At 41.9% G+C, this 19,671-nt stretch overlaps 1 protein-coding gene across 13 annotated transcripts in view; it reads left to right on the forward strand.

Moving 5' to 3' along the window:
- The window catches only part of MYO5A (myosin VA), a 175,157-nt gene extending 158,881 nt beyond the window's left edge, over positions 1 to 16,276 (forward strand). For all 13 annotated transcript variants that reach the window (XM_040413944.1, XM_040413948.1, XM_040413949.1 and 10 more), the window contains 7 exons: positions 342 to 496; positions 2,951 to 3,040; positions 4,624 to 4,774; positions 8,386 to 8,668; positions 14,394 to 14,568; positions 14,915 to 14,995; positions 15,603 to 16,276. In XM_040413944.1, coding sequence (XP_040269878.1) covers positions 342 to 496; positions 2,951 to 3,040; positions 4,624 to 4,774; positions 8,386 to 8,668; positions 14,394 to 14,568; positions 14,915 to 14,995; positions 15,603 to 15,755 — 1,088 coding nt within the window. In that variant the 3' untranslated portion in view covers positions 15,756 to 16,276. The remainder of the gene's footprint in view (positions 1 to 341; positions 497 to 2,950; positions 3,041 to 4,623; positions 4,775 to 8,385; positions 8,669 to 14,393; positions 14,569 to 14,914; positions 14,996 to 15,602) is intronic.
- The last annotated feature ends 3,395 nt before the right edge of the window (positions 16,277 to 19,671 follow it).

Genomic DNA, 19,671 nt, shown 5'->3' on the forward strand with positions numbered 1-19,671 from the left:
GAGCCTCTGTTGGCAGTCTTGACAGATTTGCACGCAACTTTATTCTTGTCGTAAAAATTTCAGAATGTAAGATGGAAGCTGACAGACCCCGTTTTAAGTCAGTGAGATGTGTGAGTCACCAGTGATATTAGTGACAAATACGGCAGAAAGTCGTGGCTGGCCTCCATTATAAGAGGCGATGTTATTGATAGCCATGCACATCAGAAGCCTCCTTTAGAACATCAGATAAGGCTATAATACTCTATATAGTAAAAAGTCTCCTGAGACATCAGAGTATTACTTAGAAGATGCACTGCATGTATGTTGATCCTGATAATCCCTACTATTGTTCTCTCTATCAGACTTGAAGCCCCGTGGTGTTGCCGTGAATCTCATTCCGGGACTACCAGCTTACATTCTGTTTATGTGTGTGCGGCACGCTGATTACCTCAATGATGACCAGAAAGTCCGTTCCTTGCTCACATCAACCATTAACGGCATCAAAAAGATCTTAAAGGTAATCAATTTCAAACACAGTGAGAATTATAGTTCCCTCCATTTCTTGAAACATAAATCTGGACATTATCACCCTTATTATAGTGGGGGATCCCCTGAACATATTTTCGATCCAGGGGAACCTCTACTGTCATTCCTACCTCCAGACAAGCTTGCTGTAGAGGTGGGCAAAGCATTCAATCATTCCCGCCAAGTGGTAAATTCTGGCTGCTAATGGTTTTGCCAAGAATCTTAAAGGTATACTAAACCTAGAAATGAAAGCTAAAAGGAAACCAGAAATCGAATTGCCCTCCCTGATTGTCAGTCTGCAGCACCGTCTGCATGATCCTGACACTGACATATTGCAGAGAACACATGGGTCAATCTTATGCTGAGCTCTTTCTTCTTCTGCTGGTGGCCAGGGCCGAGGGGCTTAGCAAGGGACATGCAGAAGCAGGCGGTTCCTCCTTCAGCCAGTTGTCTTACAGCCAGACACAGAACAGTGAGGTGGAGGAGGGAGGCCTGGCTAAGCTCTTGGAAGACAATCAAAGGAGATGGGGATGAAGCAAGGAGTTATTAGAGTATTTTTTGTACATTTTTTGTGATTATAGTTCCTTTTAAGAAGATAGAAATCAGTTTTACCTTTCCTATTGTACAAGTAACATTGCCTGCTGCTGCTGTGTTCTGGGGATCCCTTGACCAGATTCCAAGGAGCCCTGGGATTACAGTGCACCCTGCTTGGGAAACATTAAATTAGTCAACATAGTTTAAGTGATCTCTAAATTTACCAACTCATCACGGAAGACCCTGGTAAGAGAGAGACTTTCTTTTTTTCTGACAGTCATCCACATCTAACCTTGTATGATTTGAGGTACAGGTACGTATTTCTCATCAGCCAGGTGTAGTAATGTTCTGTGGGTCTTCCCAAGTGCGTAGACTAAGGATTAGTGCACTTTTAAGTGTTAAAGGGGTTATCCCATGATTAATATAAAAACTGAAAATCATACCCCATTTAGTTTATGCCAATCTCTTTCTAACAAAGCTAGAACCAGCCCTGTACCTCAGATGGATCCAGAGATCTCCCCATTCATTCATTCATTGCTCTGCTAGATTTATATCAAGCTGGGAGCTCAGGGGGCGTGTCTTTTCTGCTGCAGCTCAGGGGGCGTGTCTTTTCTGCTGCAGCTCAGGGGGAGTGTCTTTTCTGCTGCAGCTCAGGGGGGCGTGTCTTTTCTGCTGCAGCTCAGGGGGCGTGTCTTTTCTGCTGCAGCTCAGGGGGCGTGTCTTTTCTGCTGCAGCTCAGGGGGCGTGTCTTTTCTGCTGCAGCTCAGGGGGAGTGTCTTTTCTGCTGCAGCTCAGGGGGAGTGTCTTTTCTGCTGCAGCTCAGGGGGAGTGTCTTTTCTGCTGCAGCACAGGTGGAGTGTCTTTTCTGCTGCAGCTCAGGGGGAGTGTCTTTCCTGCTGCAGCTCAGGGGGAGTGTCTTTTCTGCTGCAGCTCAGGGGGAGTGTCTTTTCTGCTGCAGCTCAGGGGGCGTGTCTTTTCTGCTGCAGCTCAGGGGGCGTGTCTTTTCTGCTGCAGCTCAGGGGGAGTGTCTTTTCTGCTGCAGCTCAGGGGGAGTGTCTTTTCTGCTGCAGCTCAGGGGGCGTGTCTTTTCTGCTGCAGCTCAGGGGGCGTGTCCATTTTGCTGCAGCCCTCTTCCTGTCATAGCGCAGGAGGCAGTTGAAGGATGAAACTGAGCATGTGCGGCCATCTCAGTGAGCCGGACACAGAAATAAGAAAAAGAACAGCAGGTGGCGCTATACAGATACATTTTATTGGATAACTCAGTGGCTATGCAGAGTTTTTAATTGCATGCCATTACAAAAGTTTTCAGATCCAGGTGATGGTCTAAAAACTGTAGAATATTTTTTGAAGGACAACCTCTTTAAATATTCTGGGTAGTTTGCTAAATATTTCTTTTCCTTTCCTGTTCTACCCTGATTTATTATATTTTTTTAGCCAGTACACTGTGTCAGGTGGCTTATGATCAAAGCAGGCGCTGTGTATGTGCTCTATTTTTGGAAAGTGTCCGTAGAGACTATGTCTGGATGGAAGCAATGATGCAAGTCGCTCAGCATGACTGTGACCATAATGCGATTGACAAGATGTGAGACTAAGATGGCACCAGGCCAGAACTGGCATTCTTACAGGCCCCTGGAGGAGTGAGACGTTCTGCATCATGGCCTCTTTCCACCGCTGAACAATGGCATGTCTACCCAGTAGACTCCTGCCAAGGAAACTTAGGCTTTTTTGTTTATTAGCATTTAACCCTTACGGTGTACATATAACATGGAGTAATTTATACTTTGTCATGCACACAAATCTAACATTTACCTATTTATTATTTAGTCATTTTGCCTTGAACATGTAAAGAGCCGTCAATCCAGTTGGTAAAGTGTGTTCTAGTTGTGTTTTTTTTTCTTATTTCTAATTCTAGAAAAGGGGGGATGACTTTGAAACCGTCTCCTTCTGGCTTTCCAACACCTGCCGGTTCCTGCATTGCCTGAAGCAGTACAGTGGAGAAGAGGTACCATTTGGTCTGCTTACTGAAATTTCTTATCACAGTTTTTAAATGTCATAGCGACACTTAAGTGCCAATGAAATGACCATAGATAGTTCTCACTTTATAAGACTCCTTTTTTCCCCTAAAGTGAGGGGGAAATGGCAGTGTGTCTTGTAAAGCAAACATTAGTGAGTGTTTCCATTATGGAAGCACTCAGTAGTAAGCAGTAGGTATGGGGAGTAATTACTCGCCGCTCCCTGGTCTTCCTGGGGCCACGCTGCACTGTCCTGACGGCGTACAGCATCAGTACACCACAGTCAGGTCACTGTGCGGCTTGGGCCGGAAGAAGACCAGGGAGCGTGAGTGACTGGAGGAGAGACTGCCAGACCTGCAGAGTAGTGACGGAGGAGGAGAGATAAGTTAATGTATTTATTTTAAGGTCTGATACAGGGGTCTGGCATGTAGGACTAAAGGGGGTCTGATAGGAGGTCCTGATATAGGGTCTGATACTTTTTTTTTTTTTCTTATTTTCCTTCTCTAAAACCTAGGTGCATCTTGTAAAGCAAAAAATATAGTATATTTTTTTCCTTTTAAAGGAAAACGGCGAGATGCGAGACTGTCCTGACCACCAGCTGGCCAGGTAATAGCAGAGAACTCTGGCACCCTCTGTTTCAGTAGATCACATTGCTGTGCATGAGAGGTATAGAAACAGCATAGTACAGCAAGCCATACTGTGTCCAAGTTAGGGAAACATATAGCTTGCTGTGCTGCGCTGTTTCTATACCTCTCATTTATGGCAATTTGAGCTATTGAAACAGCGAGCGCCAGAGCACTCTACTGTTTCCCAACCCGACTGGTGGTCGGGAACATCTTAAACAGTTCTAGCTATATACTTTTAATTGCATTCCCTTTATTTTTGTTCCACATGCAGAACCATTCATTAAAATGGCGCTGCGAAAAATGCAGACAGCACACTGTGTGCTGGCAGAATCCAAATGTCCGTGCTGTCGACCCGCAAAAAAATAAATAAATAATGGAATGGGTTCTTAATTCTGGATGATTATCTCAAATCAGGTTTTTTATTCTAATCGCACGCCGAGAATTTAAAATGTCACTGCTCAATGTGACAAATCTTCCAGCGGGTTCAACTCCCACTGAACCCGTGCCCTCGGTCATGTGACATCTCCCCCAGAAGACGGGGGAGCGAAGATGAGTCTGAAGAGTGAGGATCTGTTTTCAGATACCAGAGTAGGGGAATCGTGGACCATGTATTTTTGAGTGCCGAGACCGATAACCAATGGCACCACAAGGGGCGCAACAAAAAGACACAGAAACCTACGCAGGATGCAAATGTCAAGGGGGAGCTTTATCAAAACTGGTGTAAAGTAGAACTGGCTTAGTTGCCCGTATGCTTTCATTTTTCAAAGCTCCTTTAAAAAAATGAAAGGAGTGATCTGATTGGTTGCTCTGGGCACCTAAGCCAGTTTTCCTTTGTCAGTTTTAATAAATCTCCCCCAGTGTTTACCCCAAATAAATTTATAGGGATATTCATCTATGTCAGTCAGAGAGATGAGTGTTGCTGATTGCCTGCCTTCCTCTTCCTCCAGTCCTTTATGAAGCACAACACAAACCGGCAGAATGAACACTGTCTCACAAACTTTGATCTTGCTGAATACAGACAAGTGTTGAGTGATTTGGCTATTCAGATCTATCAGCAGCTGGTCAGGGTGCTTGAGAATATATTACAGCCAATGATCGGTGAGTAATATGAAATTGAGATTATTGTGTCAATATTTACGTTCAAGCGCTAAATTGTCAAGATACATTGCAGGACATTTATCAATAATGGCGTAATTTGCGCCCAAAAAAAATCCTAACCTCACAAATCAAAAGTGGTCATTCATTTCACCTCATATATCAAAAGGCGTACGCCACTTTTAAAATGTGACTTTTTATAAATCTAAACTTTATTTGTGACATTTTAACGCAAATGGCACGAAAATGCGGCTTTTTATAAAAACAGAAATGCCCCATTTCAGCCAGCGCTGCCAGACCACACTTGCGACTTTTGAAACATATTTGCGACATTTCCACAGGTAAATTCCGACTTTTGTCTCACTCGGGACGTTTTTGTTGTTGTCAGTCAATTTACTGACAGAACCCTGCTGTTTAGCTCATTTAAATGAGAAAAAAAATAATGCTGTTTTAATAGTTACCGATCACTTGTTCCCACAAAGAGTTGTGCTTTCTTCTCTATAAATGCGACTTTTTGTCACACCACCACCACATAAGCGGACTTAATTGTCCGCAACAATTTGAGCCATTTCTGCCGATAAGAGCATGATAAATGAGGAATAACGTGCGCCATTTTGATAGCCCCGCCCACTTTGACATTTATAACTCATTTCTGGCATTATACATTCTTTATGGTGAAAATTCTGGAGAAAACAATTTAGAGCAAATCAAGACTCCATTCTTTTTGGTGCATAATTCTGGCGCGACATGCTTAGTAAATGTCCCCCAGTGTGTGTTTGTAGGTAATTTTTTCTGTGCATGTACCATTACTTGTTTGGTGGCAACTATAAAACCTAAAAGTGCCACATGTTTTATTATTTTGAGGACATACCGGTACTGTATAGGCCACGTGCAGCGTGACGCTACCTGCTCATTCTTGTGCGGAAAGCTTGTTGATTTTCACCATGGATTTCATAATTTCAATACGTAGGGTAATATCCACAGCAAACAAGGTCTTCCTCATGTAAAATTTGTATGGTAGTCTTTACATCTGAACTTTCACTGTAGCCCTAGACCAGTGGTGGCGAACCTCTGGCACGGGTGCCAGAGGCGGCACTCAGAGCCCTCTCTGTGGGCACCCACACCCTGGAAAAAGTCTATGGTGCACCAATATGCCTTAGACTTTTCCTGCCATTTATCAGCGCAGGGCACACTATGAACAGCAGCACAGGCAGCGCACTGAATGTAGGCAGGATATTATGGCTAAATGATAAAGTACATGGAAGATATACTATAGTGGGACTGTAGTATTCAGGTTAAATTTCCATGTTGGCACTTTGCAATAAATAAGTGGGTTTTGGGTTGCAGTTTCGGCACTCGGCCTCTAAAAGGTTCGCCATCACTGCCCTAGACTAAAGACCTCACACATAGAGGATGATAAAAACATATAAAACCACCTCCCTGGTGATGTGATTAACAGTGTGAAGTATACAAAAGGTTTTCAGTAACAAAACCAGTTACCCCAGTTTTATTATTGAAATCCTTTTGTATATTTCACATTGTTAGGGGTCATTCAGACGAATCTAAGGGCTCCGTTCCCGTGCTGCAATGCACGGGCACCAGTCGTGTGCACTCTGTTGAGCGGATGCGGACCCATTGACTTGAATCCGCAAGATACTGGCAAAGATGGGGGATGTCCTATCTTTTGCAGTGTGGAGGCATGGATCAGAAGCCCACGGAAGTGCTACGTAGTGTTTCCATGGGCTTTCCGATCCATGCCTCCGTTCCGTAAAAGATAGGACATGTCTTATCTTTGCCTGTATCTTGCGGATCGCTGACCCATTCAAGTCAGTGGGTCTGCATCATGGAGTGCACACGGCCAGTGCCCGTATATTGCGGAAACCCTGCATTTGCAGTATAGGCATGAAGCCGTTACGGTCGTGTGAATGGGCCCTTATTGGCATCATTAGGGAGGTGTTTTTGTATCTTTTTATCATCCTCTATATATGTATTCTGCCACTATTTTATTGTTATTACGATACTGATGTACTAATAAAGATTTCTATTTAATTTATACGTATTGTATGGTAATTATTATAGGTGTCTGTAGTTTTGGTTCACCCGTACATTTATTATGGTTTAGGCCCTCAGTATAGATCTGCAGGGTGTTGTGTTCTGTGGATTTCTTCCACACACACAGTCGATTTTCTGCTGCAGGATATCCACAGGGGACCTAACCCATATGGCTCTACCCATAATGTATACCAAAAAACGTCACACTCTATGTAATGTCAAAAGTATCTGAGACTGTTCTACACAGACTGTTCCACTGCTTATTTAAAGTGGTTGTCCGACCCTTTATAAGTGATGGCCTAGCCTCAGGATAGACCATCACTATATGATCAGCAGAGGTCTGACATCCCGCACCACTGCCTATCAGCTGTTTAGGAGTAGCTCTGCTGCTCCAACTACACAACTCCGTCTGTTGTGCATTGAATGGAGCTGGTTACTGTAGCGTCCTTCCATTCAGTTCAATAAGAATTGTGCAGTGGGCGAAGCTGGTTACTGTAGCGCTATGGACAGAGCTTTCAAGTTCTGGTGCATGGCAGCTGAACATCATTTGTAAAGGGTTGGACAACCTCTTTAAGGGAAAAAAATTGCTAAAACTAGTCCATGCTTTTTCTTCCAGCCCTGTATTCTTGATCCATCTCCCTGCTATACCATGGGCTATTAGATCATTAGGTGGCCCGTCAATACTTTTATTAAGGAACAGTAGTGTTTTTGGTTGAAAAACTCTTTGAAAGCAAAACAGAAAATAACTAGTTATGCCATCTTCCTGAAGTAAAATAAATAAATAAATAGGGTCATCAAAATTCATAATATCTGAAGGATCCCAAAAAGTTCTGGTAATCTTCACTATATATTTCTTAGTACTGGGATTTTAAAAGAGGTTGTCCAAGAATTAATAGTTTTTACCTAACTATGGCAGCCTGCCACAGAAAGCGAAAGATTCATACTTACCTGCTCCCCGCTGTTTCAGTCCTCTGCGATGGCTCTGGTGTGTCCATCATTCGGTCCCTAGTTTGTTTTCTGCTGGCAGCATGGGCATGGTCATATGCTCCGCTGCTGCCAATCACTGGTTCAGCGGTGATGTATCCATAAGTGGCACTATGTCTAGTGTAATTTTAAACTTCATTTCAACAAGACACAGATGAGGTTAAAAACTGTGGGGGAGGGAGCACTGTGAGTCATTGACTTTATGCCCCACTGCTCACCCTTGTAGACCACAGACCATTTTAGTCCTGTAGACTGATGGCATTAATGTGCCTGTCTAAGAGCAACTTTATTTAAAAAGAGCAGAACGACTCCCCCCCCCCCCCCCCCCCCCCCCAAGTTTCAACAGTAGACCTCCACCACATTGTCTCCCCCTGTCAGAGTGTAAGCACTTTGTTTTCACATATTATGTTAGATTAATGTGGATTACAATTTGTATGTTGCCAAATCCTATGAAAATCACATAAAAATGATTCTTTGTAATTCTCTGTTTTTAATAACAGTCATCCTAATTGGTCATTACAGTGAATAGTTTATATATATATATATTTCAGTAAATAATATATTTTTGTGTTCTTCAGTTTCTGGAATGTTGGAGCATGAGACCATTCAGGGCGTCTCAGGGGTGAAACCTACAGGTTTGCGAAAGAGGACATCCAGTATAGCTGATGAAGGAACGTATACTTTGGACTCCATAGTGAGGCAACTGAACACTTTCCATTCCATACTGTGTCAGCACGGTATGGACCCAGAGCTCATCAAGCAGGTGGTGAAGCAGATGTTCTACATTATTGGCGCCGTCACACTCAACAACCTGCTGCTCAGAAAGGATATGTGCTCATGGAGCAAAGGGATGCAGATAAGGTGAGGACCATTGTCACAATTGGTCTGCTTCTAGAAAACCATTGCATATGCATATTCGATCTGCAAAATTAAAAGAACTATGGTGTGCTGTTATTTCAAAGAGAATCTGTCATGAGCCAAAGGGTCTTGGCTTGTTCATTGATCAGTGAGAACTTCTAACAATGCTTCTGAAGGCCTATCTTTAAGGCTACGTTTGTACGTTAAGGTTTTGATGCAGAAGTAGTCTTTGTCAACGGATATGGAAAGGTTGATACAAACTATGTTTGTATCTAACTAGTATGCATAATTGCAGGTACTATGGAATCTTCTTGTAAACCAAGAGTGCAGAAGACCAAGCCAATCAATGCAGTAAGACCTCTATAAAACAGAGTGCTTAAATAGCTTGCCTATCAAAGGTCATGGCTCTTAATTTAAGTTTTTTCTGTATTATAGTTGACTGTCTGTTTCTTCCTGCAATGTGCTTCGGTCCTCACTGTTTTTCTGGCTGCAGCCAACCACTGGCCTCAGCAGGACATCCCATGCACAGCTCAGGCCAGCGATTGGCTTCAGCGGTGACTTGTGCACGGAACGTCAGTTGCGGGAGGACCCGCAGCACAATGCTCAAAGAAACAGCAGAGAAAACAGGTACAATTTGTTATTATTACTCAGACAAACTTTTTAATTTGTTAATATGGTTTCGGAGATATTACTTACAGGCCAAACCACTGGAGTATAAACACAACTAAAGGAAAATTAAGGACCCTTAAGACTTAACTTTTAATCTACATAAGATAAAAGGATGCCCTATAATTTTAGACGAACAAAAAATACACAAGGGCAATGAGATGACCCAAATAGAACTGGGCGTGTGGTATCCACTAGAAACACCCAGTAATGGAATGTGTTGATATCAGGATAAAGGTGCAATTGACTAAGGCAGTGACAGAGGCAGGAATCAGAGGTCTAGAGAATTGACCAGAAATAGGGGAGAAAAGGAAACTCTCCCTATGCCCACCCTAACTAAGCCTCTGCCCAGGGACAATCCCTGATGGTGGGATTTCCCTGTCCCCGTACCTTCCCTGTCTGACCCTAAATTAGCCCTAGGTAGAGAAAATTCCCCATGGAGGGGAGTAAATGGATGAATTAGTAGAGATAAAAAAAGAAGTAACAATGTACCTATCCCTTAGGGCTTGTTCACACGACCGCTGGTGGCCCGTGCTGTGAACCGCAAATTGCGGTTTGCAATGCACGGGCACCTTTCACTTGAATCGGTCTGCGATCCCTCCGTTATGCAAAAAGATAGAACATGCTCTATCTTTTTGCGGTGCGAGGCACGGAACGGATCCCCAGAAAGCACTCCGTAGTGCTTCCGTATTGTTCCGTGCTTCTGTTCCGCATCTCCGGATTTGCGGACCCATTGAAATGAATGGGTCCGCATCCGTGATGCGGAATGACAACGGAACGGTGCCCGTGTATTGCGGATCTGCAAATACGGGAACGGGACACCAACAGTCGTGTGAACGAGCCCTTAGTCATAGTTAATTAATATAATAAACCCGACGCGTTTCCCCCATTAAGGGTTCCTCAGGGGGTTGGTAATAGCTAAGTACATATCGAGATAGTAGCTGAATACATAAATAGCTGGATACATATAGAAAAGCTGAATACATGAAAGTCAGAGCAATAGAATACTTAGTCCAGGGATAATGGACAGTACCTGAGTACACATACAGTCAGGTCCATAAATATTGGGACATCAACACAATTGTAACATTTTGGCTCTATACACCACCACAATGGATTTGAAATGAAACGAACAAGATGTGCTTTAACTGCAGACTGTCAGCTTTAATTTAAGGGTATTTACATCCAAATCAGGTGAACGGTGTAGGAATTACAACAGTTTGCATATGTACCTCCCACTTGTTAAAGGACCAAAAGTAATGTGACAATTGGCTTCTCAGCTGTTCCATGGCCAGGTGTGTGTTATTCCTCCATTATCCCAATTACAATGAGCAGATAAAAGGTCCAGAGTTCATTTCAAGTGTGCTATTTGCATTTGGAATCTGTTGCTGTCAACTCTCAAGATGAGATCCAAAGAGCTGTCACTTGTCGTTAGGCTGAAAAAAACAAAACAAACCCATCAGAAAAACATTAGGCGTGACCAAAACAACTGTTTGGAACATTCTTAAAGGGAACCTGTCACTGGGATTTTGTGTATAGAGCTGAGGACATGGGTTGCTAGATGGCCGCTAGCACATCCGCAATACCCAGTCCCCATAGCTCTGTGTGCTTTTATTGTGTAAAAAAAACGATTTGATACATATGCAAATTAACCTGATCTCACATGTAAATTAACCTGAGATGAGTCCTGTATGTGAGATCAGGTTAATTTGCATATGTATCAAATCGTTTTTTTTACACAATAAAAGCACACATAGCTATGGGGACTGGGTATTGCGGATGTGCTAGTGGCCATCTAGCAACCCATGTCCTCAGCTCTATACACAAAATCCTGGTGACAGGTTCCCTTTAAAAAGAAGGAACGCACCGGTGAGCTCAGCAACACCAAAAGACCGGAAGACCACAGAAAACAACTGTGGTGGATGACCGAAGAATTGTTTCCCTGGTGAAGGAAACACCCTTCACAACAGTTGGCCAGATCAAGAACACTCTCCAGGAGGTAGGTGTATGTGTGTCAAAGTCAACAATCAAGAGAAGACTTCACCAGAGTGAATACAGAGGGTTCACCACAAGATGTAAACCATTGGTGAGCCTCAAAAACAGGAAGGCCAAATTAGAGTTTGCCAAACAACATCTAAAAAAGCCTTCACAGTTCTGGAACAACATCTTATGGACAGATGAGACCAAGATCAACTTGCACCAGAGTGATGGGAAGAGAAAAGTATGGAGAAGGAAAGGAACTGCTCATGATCCTAAGCATACCACCTCATCAGTGAAGCATGGGGGTGGTAGTGTCATGGCGTGGGCATGTATGGCTGCCAATGGAACTGGTTCTCTTGTATTTATGGATAATGTGACTGCTGACAAAAGCAGCAGGATGAATGCTGAAGTGTTTCGGGCAATATTATCTGCTCATATTCAGCCAAATGCTTCAGAACTCATTGGACGGCGCTTCACAGTGCAGATGGACAATGACCCAAAGCATACTGCAAAAGCAACCAAAGAGTTTTTTAAGGGAAAGAAGTGGAATGTTATGCAATGGCCAAGTCAATCACCTGACCTGAGTCCGATTGAGCATGCATTTCACTTGCTGAAGACAAAACTGAAGGGAAAATGCCCCAAGAACAAGCAGGAACTGAAGACAGTTGCAGTAGAGGCCTGGCAGAGCATCACCAGGGATGAAACCCAGCGTCTGATGACGTCTATGCGTTCCAGACTTCAGGCTGTAATTGACTGCAAAGGATTTGCAACCAAGTATTAAAAAGTGAAAGTTTGATTTATGATTATTATTCTGTCCCATTACTTTTGGTCCCTTAACAAGTGGGAGGCACATATGGAAACTGTTGTAATTCCTACACCGTTCACCTGATTTGGATGTAAATAACCTCAAATTAAAGCTGACAGTCTGCAGTTAAAGCACATCTTGTTCGTTTCATTTCAAATCCAATGTGGTGGTGTATAGAGACAGAAATCTTAGAATTGTGTTGATGTCCTAATATTTATGAACCTGACTGTAACTCAAGTCAAATACTTCATCCAGGGATAATAGCTGATAACATTCAGAACTGATAACATTATAAAAGGATTATAAAAGATAGGCAGACCTTATGATGAACGCTGGGTACACCAAAAGAGGGAGCTGATTACATCACATCTCCCCATTGTAATACCACCTATAAGATAAAAAAACACCTAAATATATTTGTGTGCTAAAAATTGTTTAGGCAAGATAGAGAGCCACAAAGCAAACTTATTTACTTACAGGTGATGTGCCCCTTCCCCGTTCCGGCTGCCTCCTGCAAGGTAGATACTGCAGCAGTGCGGCATGTCGGTACTGGAGAACTTTAAGTAGTGGCGCATTGGCGCTTAACAAGCGGCAATGACGGCGCTTCCGGTCCTTTGAGCGCACGCCGTTGTTCTACTTCCGGTCTCCTGAAAATCATGCGTCACTTTCTGTTTAGCGTATCGCATGAGCTCCAGCACAGCCCCACACACAGCCTTCTGACAGGCAAGGGTAACAGTGGGTGGCGCGCCCCACAAAAACAAACCTCTGCCCGATAGTAGAAGGGGAGAACAACAGATAGGGGCTACTTAAGATAAAGCAAACCACTCATATTGTCCTGCACCCAACTCAGACAGAATAGGGGGACAGAATATTAATAAAAAATAATAATAATGAATAATGATGACTCTCCCCCTAGATGAGAAGGGGGGGGGGGCTTTTCTCCCTCAAAAAAGAAATAACTCCTAGCAGAGTCGCTTTAGTGGGAGACACACTTGCCAGTTGTAAAATACCTGAATTTGCACATAGATACAGGCAATCAGGTTACAATTTGAGGGGTGCTTTGGATCACTTACACCCTAAGATGAGAACCTATGAATGCTTCATGCATTTATGACCAGTCTGAACTGTCGTTTATATAAAAAAAGCTGAGGTTTTATTCTCCCAAAGAAAAGGGGACCCAACACAGAAGTGAAGGCCCAGAACCAGGCAATAAACTATATGAAGCATGTGAAAGTCGGCCTTTTATTAAGGCCGGAGGGTGCCTGTGATTTACATCTAAATATCCATTCGGCCTCTCTGGAGAATTTTTTGGGGGACACTGGGACAAGTTCCAGGGCCGAAAATTTTAAGGCTCTAGGATTCCCTCCATGACATTCATTAACATGCATAGCAACCGGCGTACCATTTTTCTTCCTAATGTCATTAACATGCTTGCAAATGCTTTTTCTAAATTCCCTGAAAGTCTTCCCGATATAATCCTTGGGACAGGGACACTGGCATATATAAATAACTCCTTTACTCCTACAATTAACAAAATCGCGGGTGGTATAGGTAATGTTGGTAGCTGAGCAAGTAATGGTTTTGGACACGGAAATGAAAGCAGAGGCTTTACAAGCCCCACATCTAAACACCCCCAGGGGGAGATGGTCTAGCCACGTCCCAGATGGCGTAGGGGGGACGTAATGGCTATGTACCAGTCGATCCCTGAGGCCCCTGCGATATGTTACACTTGGAAAAGAAGAGACACTTTTAGCCACAATGGGGTCCATCTGTAATATTGGCCAATATTTTTTCAAAATCGTTTTTACTTCAACATTAGCCACATCAAAGGTGGAAATAAGGCGAGTCAACGTCTGTTCGCCCTCAAATAGTTTTTTGGGAGAAAGTAAGTTCTCCCTGTTCGTGGCCAATGCCGGTTGAAACGTCTGTCTTAAGGTGGTCTTGGGGTAACCCCTGTCCACTAGTCGAATATATAATTTTTTAGATTCCAAGTGGAAATCGTTCATGCTGGAACAGTTCCTACGTACCCGTAGACACTGGTCTTTCAGGATCCCTTTTTTTCTGCGGAACAGGGTCGTGGCTTTCCCAGTGCAAAATTGCATTGATTGCTGCTGTAGGTTTTCTAAAGAATTTCAGGCCGATTTTTCATTTTTGTTCAGAGTATCCACAAACCTGATAAACTCGTCCTTGTTGCCACTGGAGCTAGGAGAGGAGACTCCTATTGACATTAGATACATACAACTACAATGTTGGTATTTTGTGTATGTCTTTCTGTAGGTACAATGTGAGCCAGCTAGAAGAGTGGCTGCGTGACAAAAACCTGATGAACAGTGGAGCTAAGGAGACGCTGGAACCTTTAATTCAGGCTGCGCAGTTGCTACAAGTCAAGAAGAAAACTGATGAGGATGCGGAGGCCATCTGCTCCATGTGCAATGCTCTGACGACTGCTCAGGTAATCGGCAGTACCCTGTGTACATACTACACAAGCTAATATATCAGCGCTTAATGTTAGGCAGTTTTGCAGTTGTCATATTCTGACATATGGTCTAGAGGGGAGATGATCCAAATGAGCTTACAATCTAAGTGATTACTGGGTGATCATCTACTTCTGTGTGGGGTTGGCATAAAATATGGGCAAGCGATATTTGCGCCATGCTACACTGGGCAGCCCTTTCTACTGCTAATGTAAGGGGGCTGTCTAGCATTACTTGATCTTCTACTTGCAGCCTTCGGCTTTAGCTTTTTCCCTGCCATTGCGGTTTGTGCACCATACATAACATAAGATGTTGTCTTTACAGATTGTGAAGGTGTTGAATCTTTATACTCCAGTAAATGAATTTGAAGAGAGGGTCCTTGTATCATTTATACGCAACATACAGGTAAAGTATGCGCCTTCTTCCTCTTATATTTACTGCATCCCAGGGAGTTAGAGGTCAATTCATAAAAACCTAAACCATGAGGTTAAAGGGGGTTGTCTCAGGTCACCGTGGAATGGGACTAATGTTAAGCTCTGCTGTTTCTGTCATTTCTATTGTAGTGAATGGGAGCTACACAAACAGCGTAGCAGAAGAAGCTAAGCTGCTTCCGGACACCAGAAATGGCAAACTGAGACAACCCCTTTAAGTGTAGTAGAACTCTTGATAAAAAAAAAAGACAAGTTCAGTTTTTTTTGTTTTTTTTTGTTTTTTTTTGTTTTCATGAAAGTTTGTTAACCTAAATGGGGTCATGCTGGAGATCCCTCACTGTCCTCTACTAGGCCTCAGTTGAAGCCTGAGCTTGTTAATGACAATGGACAAGTGCAGTCATGAGCCAGCACAGGAAAGTGCTTCTCAACCTCCCAATCTAGACTCCCTCATTGGTAGTTTTCTGATGTGTTCAGGTGCAATAATATCGGATTTAGCAACATAACTAATATAACTATATCATTTTTTATATTTTTTAGTTTTCGTTTTTTTTATAGAAATTGTAAAACTTTTTGTCTTTCAGTTGCGTCTAAGGGACCGGAAGGACTCACCTCAGCTGCTAATGGATGCCAAGCACATCTTCCCCGTCACCTTCCCATTTAACCCTTCTTCCCTTGCTTTAGAGACTATTCAAATCCCTGGCAGTCTCGCCCTAGGATTCATCTCACGCGTGTAAATAAATCATCACTGATGTCAAATCGCTCAGACCTCTAAGCATTCTGGATTTCACCATTGCATCCTTAGATACTAAAAGTCACATGTCTCCTGTGTACATCATGTGTAAGAGACTGCTAGACAGGTGCACTCAAATGGTCTTTACCGCCTTCACTTTTGGAGACTTGCCTTGGTCTTCATCCAGATGTCCTACGAATAGTAACTGTTGCCTTCCTGAAAAGAGAAGCAGGGATGTGAGTCAGGAAATGTTCTATATGTGGCAAGGAAGGTATGGCTTACTGTGTTAGGTTAAATAGTGATAGTTTGATCAGTTTGGGTGTGTACATACCTGCATACGCCAAACCACATCATTATTTATGTTAGGGGGGGGGGGGGAACATTTCTATAGAAGTATTGGAAAAATCTCCGCTTACCGTGTAGATGTTTCTTAGCACCGTGGTTTACTATGCATATTAATGTGCTGCTGTGTTTTGTGTTCCAGTCTCCGCATTAGGCACTACAAATAAAATCCTCGTCTCTTTATCATCCAGTATGTTTACAGTTCAATGTGATCTTTGGTAGGGTGAGCCACAATCATTTACCTGGAAAGAAGAGGCAGCTTAAGCACATACGGAGAGCTGATAAAATAGCAATTTTTAATTAAATCAAATATTTAAAATAAAAAAAAGCCTTAAAGAACAAATAGGATCTCGTAACATTCGGGTATAGTCCGTTATGGATTTTTATGTCATATTTGAGTGTTTCCATTCAACACAGTATTATTTGCAGCTGATGGTTTTAATGATGTTTGCTGTGTTTTTCTTCGCTATGCTGATGATCTGTGCATTTTATTTATTTAAGCCCACAATATTAGGAATGTGGTACATCTTAAGCTTGTGCTACTGGAATATTTCTAAAAGACAGCAATGCCCTGTAGTTGCATCTTCTCTGCTACGAATCAGCATGAACTATAGGAGACCGTTCCGTCTTGGAGTTTCGTGCACGTGCAAGGCACGATGGCACTAGATGATGTACTTCTAGGCCACTTTTTATGTCTTCGTATAGCCTGATCAGAGCCCTGTAGTCAGACACTCCTCATTACTGCATATCTAGACCTTTTTTCCTTTAAGCCTTTAGAAGAACATGGTTTGGTAGAACCTACTCACAAGCTTCTAAGTTTTACATGTGGTGCAAAGCTCATGTTCAACTCTGGACTATATCTCTGCAGAATGAAAATGCCAAGACTGGTGTAAAGGAAATGTATATAGAAAGGCTGAGCACTCTCCCAATGGACCACAATACAGACTATTCAAAATTAATTATATTTATATTTATTACACCGATATATAGATCAAAAATTAAAAATACACCTTAAAAAATACAATACAATATAAAAATTATTTGAATAAAAAGTGTTCAAATAAAAAGCGTTCAAATAAAAGCATTAATGATGGTATACAAAAGATTAATGTATGCAACTTAAGTAATATGCTGATTGGAAGAAAAAAGGAGTCGATATCTATTCAATATGTTCAATGTGAAAATAATTTTCGACCATAAGAAAATAAATGTTCGAATGAAAATAGGAACAAGTTATTTCCTTTCGGATAAATGTCCAGACTGGAATATGGTATTCAATATGAACTTGCAATAATAATGTGTTCAATATGTTCAATGTGAAAATAATTTTCAACCATAAGAAATGTTCGACTAGGAATAGGAACAAGTTTTTTTCCTTTCGGATAAATGTCCAGACTGGAATATAATATTCGATATGAACTTGCAATAATAATGTTGATTAAATATTATTCAATCAGTATTCCCTGTATGGCAATGCGAAAAAGAGGAGCATTCACTCTTGCGAAATGCCGTCTGGCTATAGCTCACGGTGGCGTCCCACGTGGCTAATGGAGTCAGATTCGGCTGGTACCTGTTAATGATGATTCAACAGGAGCAATATGAACGGAGTAGCCCTCTGTGTAAAGGTTCTTTGGTAGGAGAGTCTTTAAATGCAGCTCTATCATTTCAAGGGTTTAAATGTTCGCTATATGCCATATGAATCCATCAGGGTAAAAGAAGCCGATTCCAGTAGTTGAAGTCAAAAACGTCCATCAGCTGATGTCCATCAGCTGATGTGCGGGTCTTTTGAAACCAGTGTCCACTGAGGAAGGGGCGAGGAAAAGACCCCGAAACGCGTCTGGTTTCAAAAGACCCGCACATCAGCTGATGGACGTTTTTGACTTCAACTACTGGAATCGGCTTCTTTTACCCTGATGGATTCATATGGCATATAGCGAACATTTAAACCCTTGAAATGATAGAGCTGCATTTAAAGACTCTCCTACCAAAGAACCTTTACACAGAGGGCTACTCCGTTCATATTGCTCCTGTTGAATCATCATTAACAGGTACCAGCCGAATCTGACTCCATTAGCCACGTGGGACGCCACCGTGAGCTATAGCCAGACGGCATTTCGCAAGAGTGAATGCTCCTCTTTTTCGCATTGCCATACAGGGAATACTGATTGAATAATATTTAATCAACATTATTATTGCAAGTTCATATCGAATATTATATTCCAGTCTGGACATTTATCCGAAAGGAAAAAAACTTGTTCCTATTCCTAGTCGAACATTTCTTATGGTTGAAAATTATTTTCACATTGAACATATTGAACACATTATTATTGCAAGTTCATATTGAATACCATATTCCAGTCTGGACATTTATCCAAAAGGAAATAACTTGTTCCTATTTTCATTCGAACATTTATTTTCTTATGGTCGAAAATTATTTTCACATTGAACATATTGAATAGATATCGACTCCTTTTTTCTTCCAATCAGCATATTACTTAAGTTGCATACATTAATCTTTTGTATACCATCATTAATGCTTTTATTTGAACGCTTTTTATTTGAACACTTTTTATTCAAATAATTTTTATATTGTATTGTATTTTTTAAGGTGTATTTTTAATTTTTGATCTATATATCGGTGTAATAAATATAAATATAATTAATTTTGAATAGTCTGTATTGTGGTCCATTGGGAGAGTGCTCAGCCTTTCTATATACATTTTTAATTTATTTGACCGGGTGAGTCATCAGGCTTAGTAGCACCCATCCACAGTGAAAGGCGATAGAGAGCCACCATACTCTTTATATATGGTGTAAAGGAAAACTGGTTTAATTGCCCATAGCAACCAGATTCCACCCTTCATTTTTCAGAGCTCCTTGGGAGTCTAGTTTCTATGGGAAACTAAGCCAGTTCTCCTTTACACCAGTTTTATACATCTCCCCCACTGTATTTATCAAAGGGTCCAAAGGTATAATATTAATAGCAAGCATAATAATATAAGTATTTTTTTGTTAAAATAATTTTTCATGTATTTTTATGTATATGGTTTTATGACCAAATATTTATTTGCCATGAGGTAAAGATGTTGTTGTTCTCTGAAGAGGAGTGTTGGAGGAGTGCTGAATGCTAGAAGATAATTGTGGAAAAAGCCATCTCTTAATATTCTTTTCCACAATCTAAACTGGCCTCTTGAGCGGATGTTGCTCGGAACAGGGCAGGTCCCTGATTTCATGCAGGGCTGTTTTTTTCCATCTTGGGACGGTTCTGGTCTGCCTTTTCTGCTTGTTCCATTAAAGTTCTTACATGTCTACCCAATCATTTATGTGCTCTGATTCTTGATATTGAGTTGTTTGATCATATACTCCCCCCCCCCCCCCCCCCCCAAATATTAAACTTTTTTTTTTCCCTCTCTATTAAGTATTCCTATTTGTTGTAACCCTTCTCCCAAAAAAGCTGCTCTACTACTTTTTAATGTGAATTATTCTGGAGGACAGGAATGACAAATAGAGAGGTTCTCACTGAAGAACATTAGGTGCTCTCAATTGTTTTCACTTGACTCACATAATGACAGCTTAAG

This window comes from Bufo bufo, chromosome 1 (genome assembly GCF_905171765.1).
Source record: "Bufo bufo chromosome 1, aBufBuf1.1, whole genome shotgun sequence".
NCBI classification, from domain to species: domain Eukaryota; kingdom Metazoa; phylum Chordata; class Amphibia; order Anura; family Bufonidae; genus Bufo; species Bufo bufo.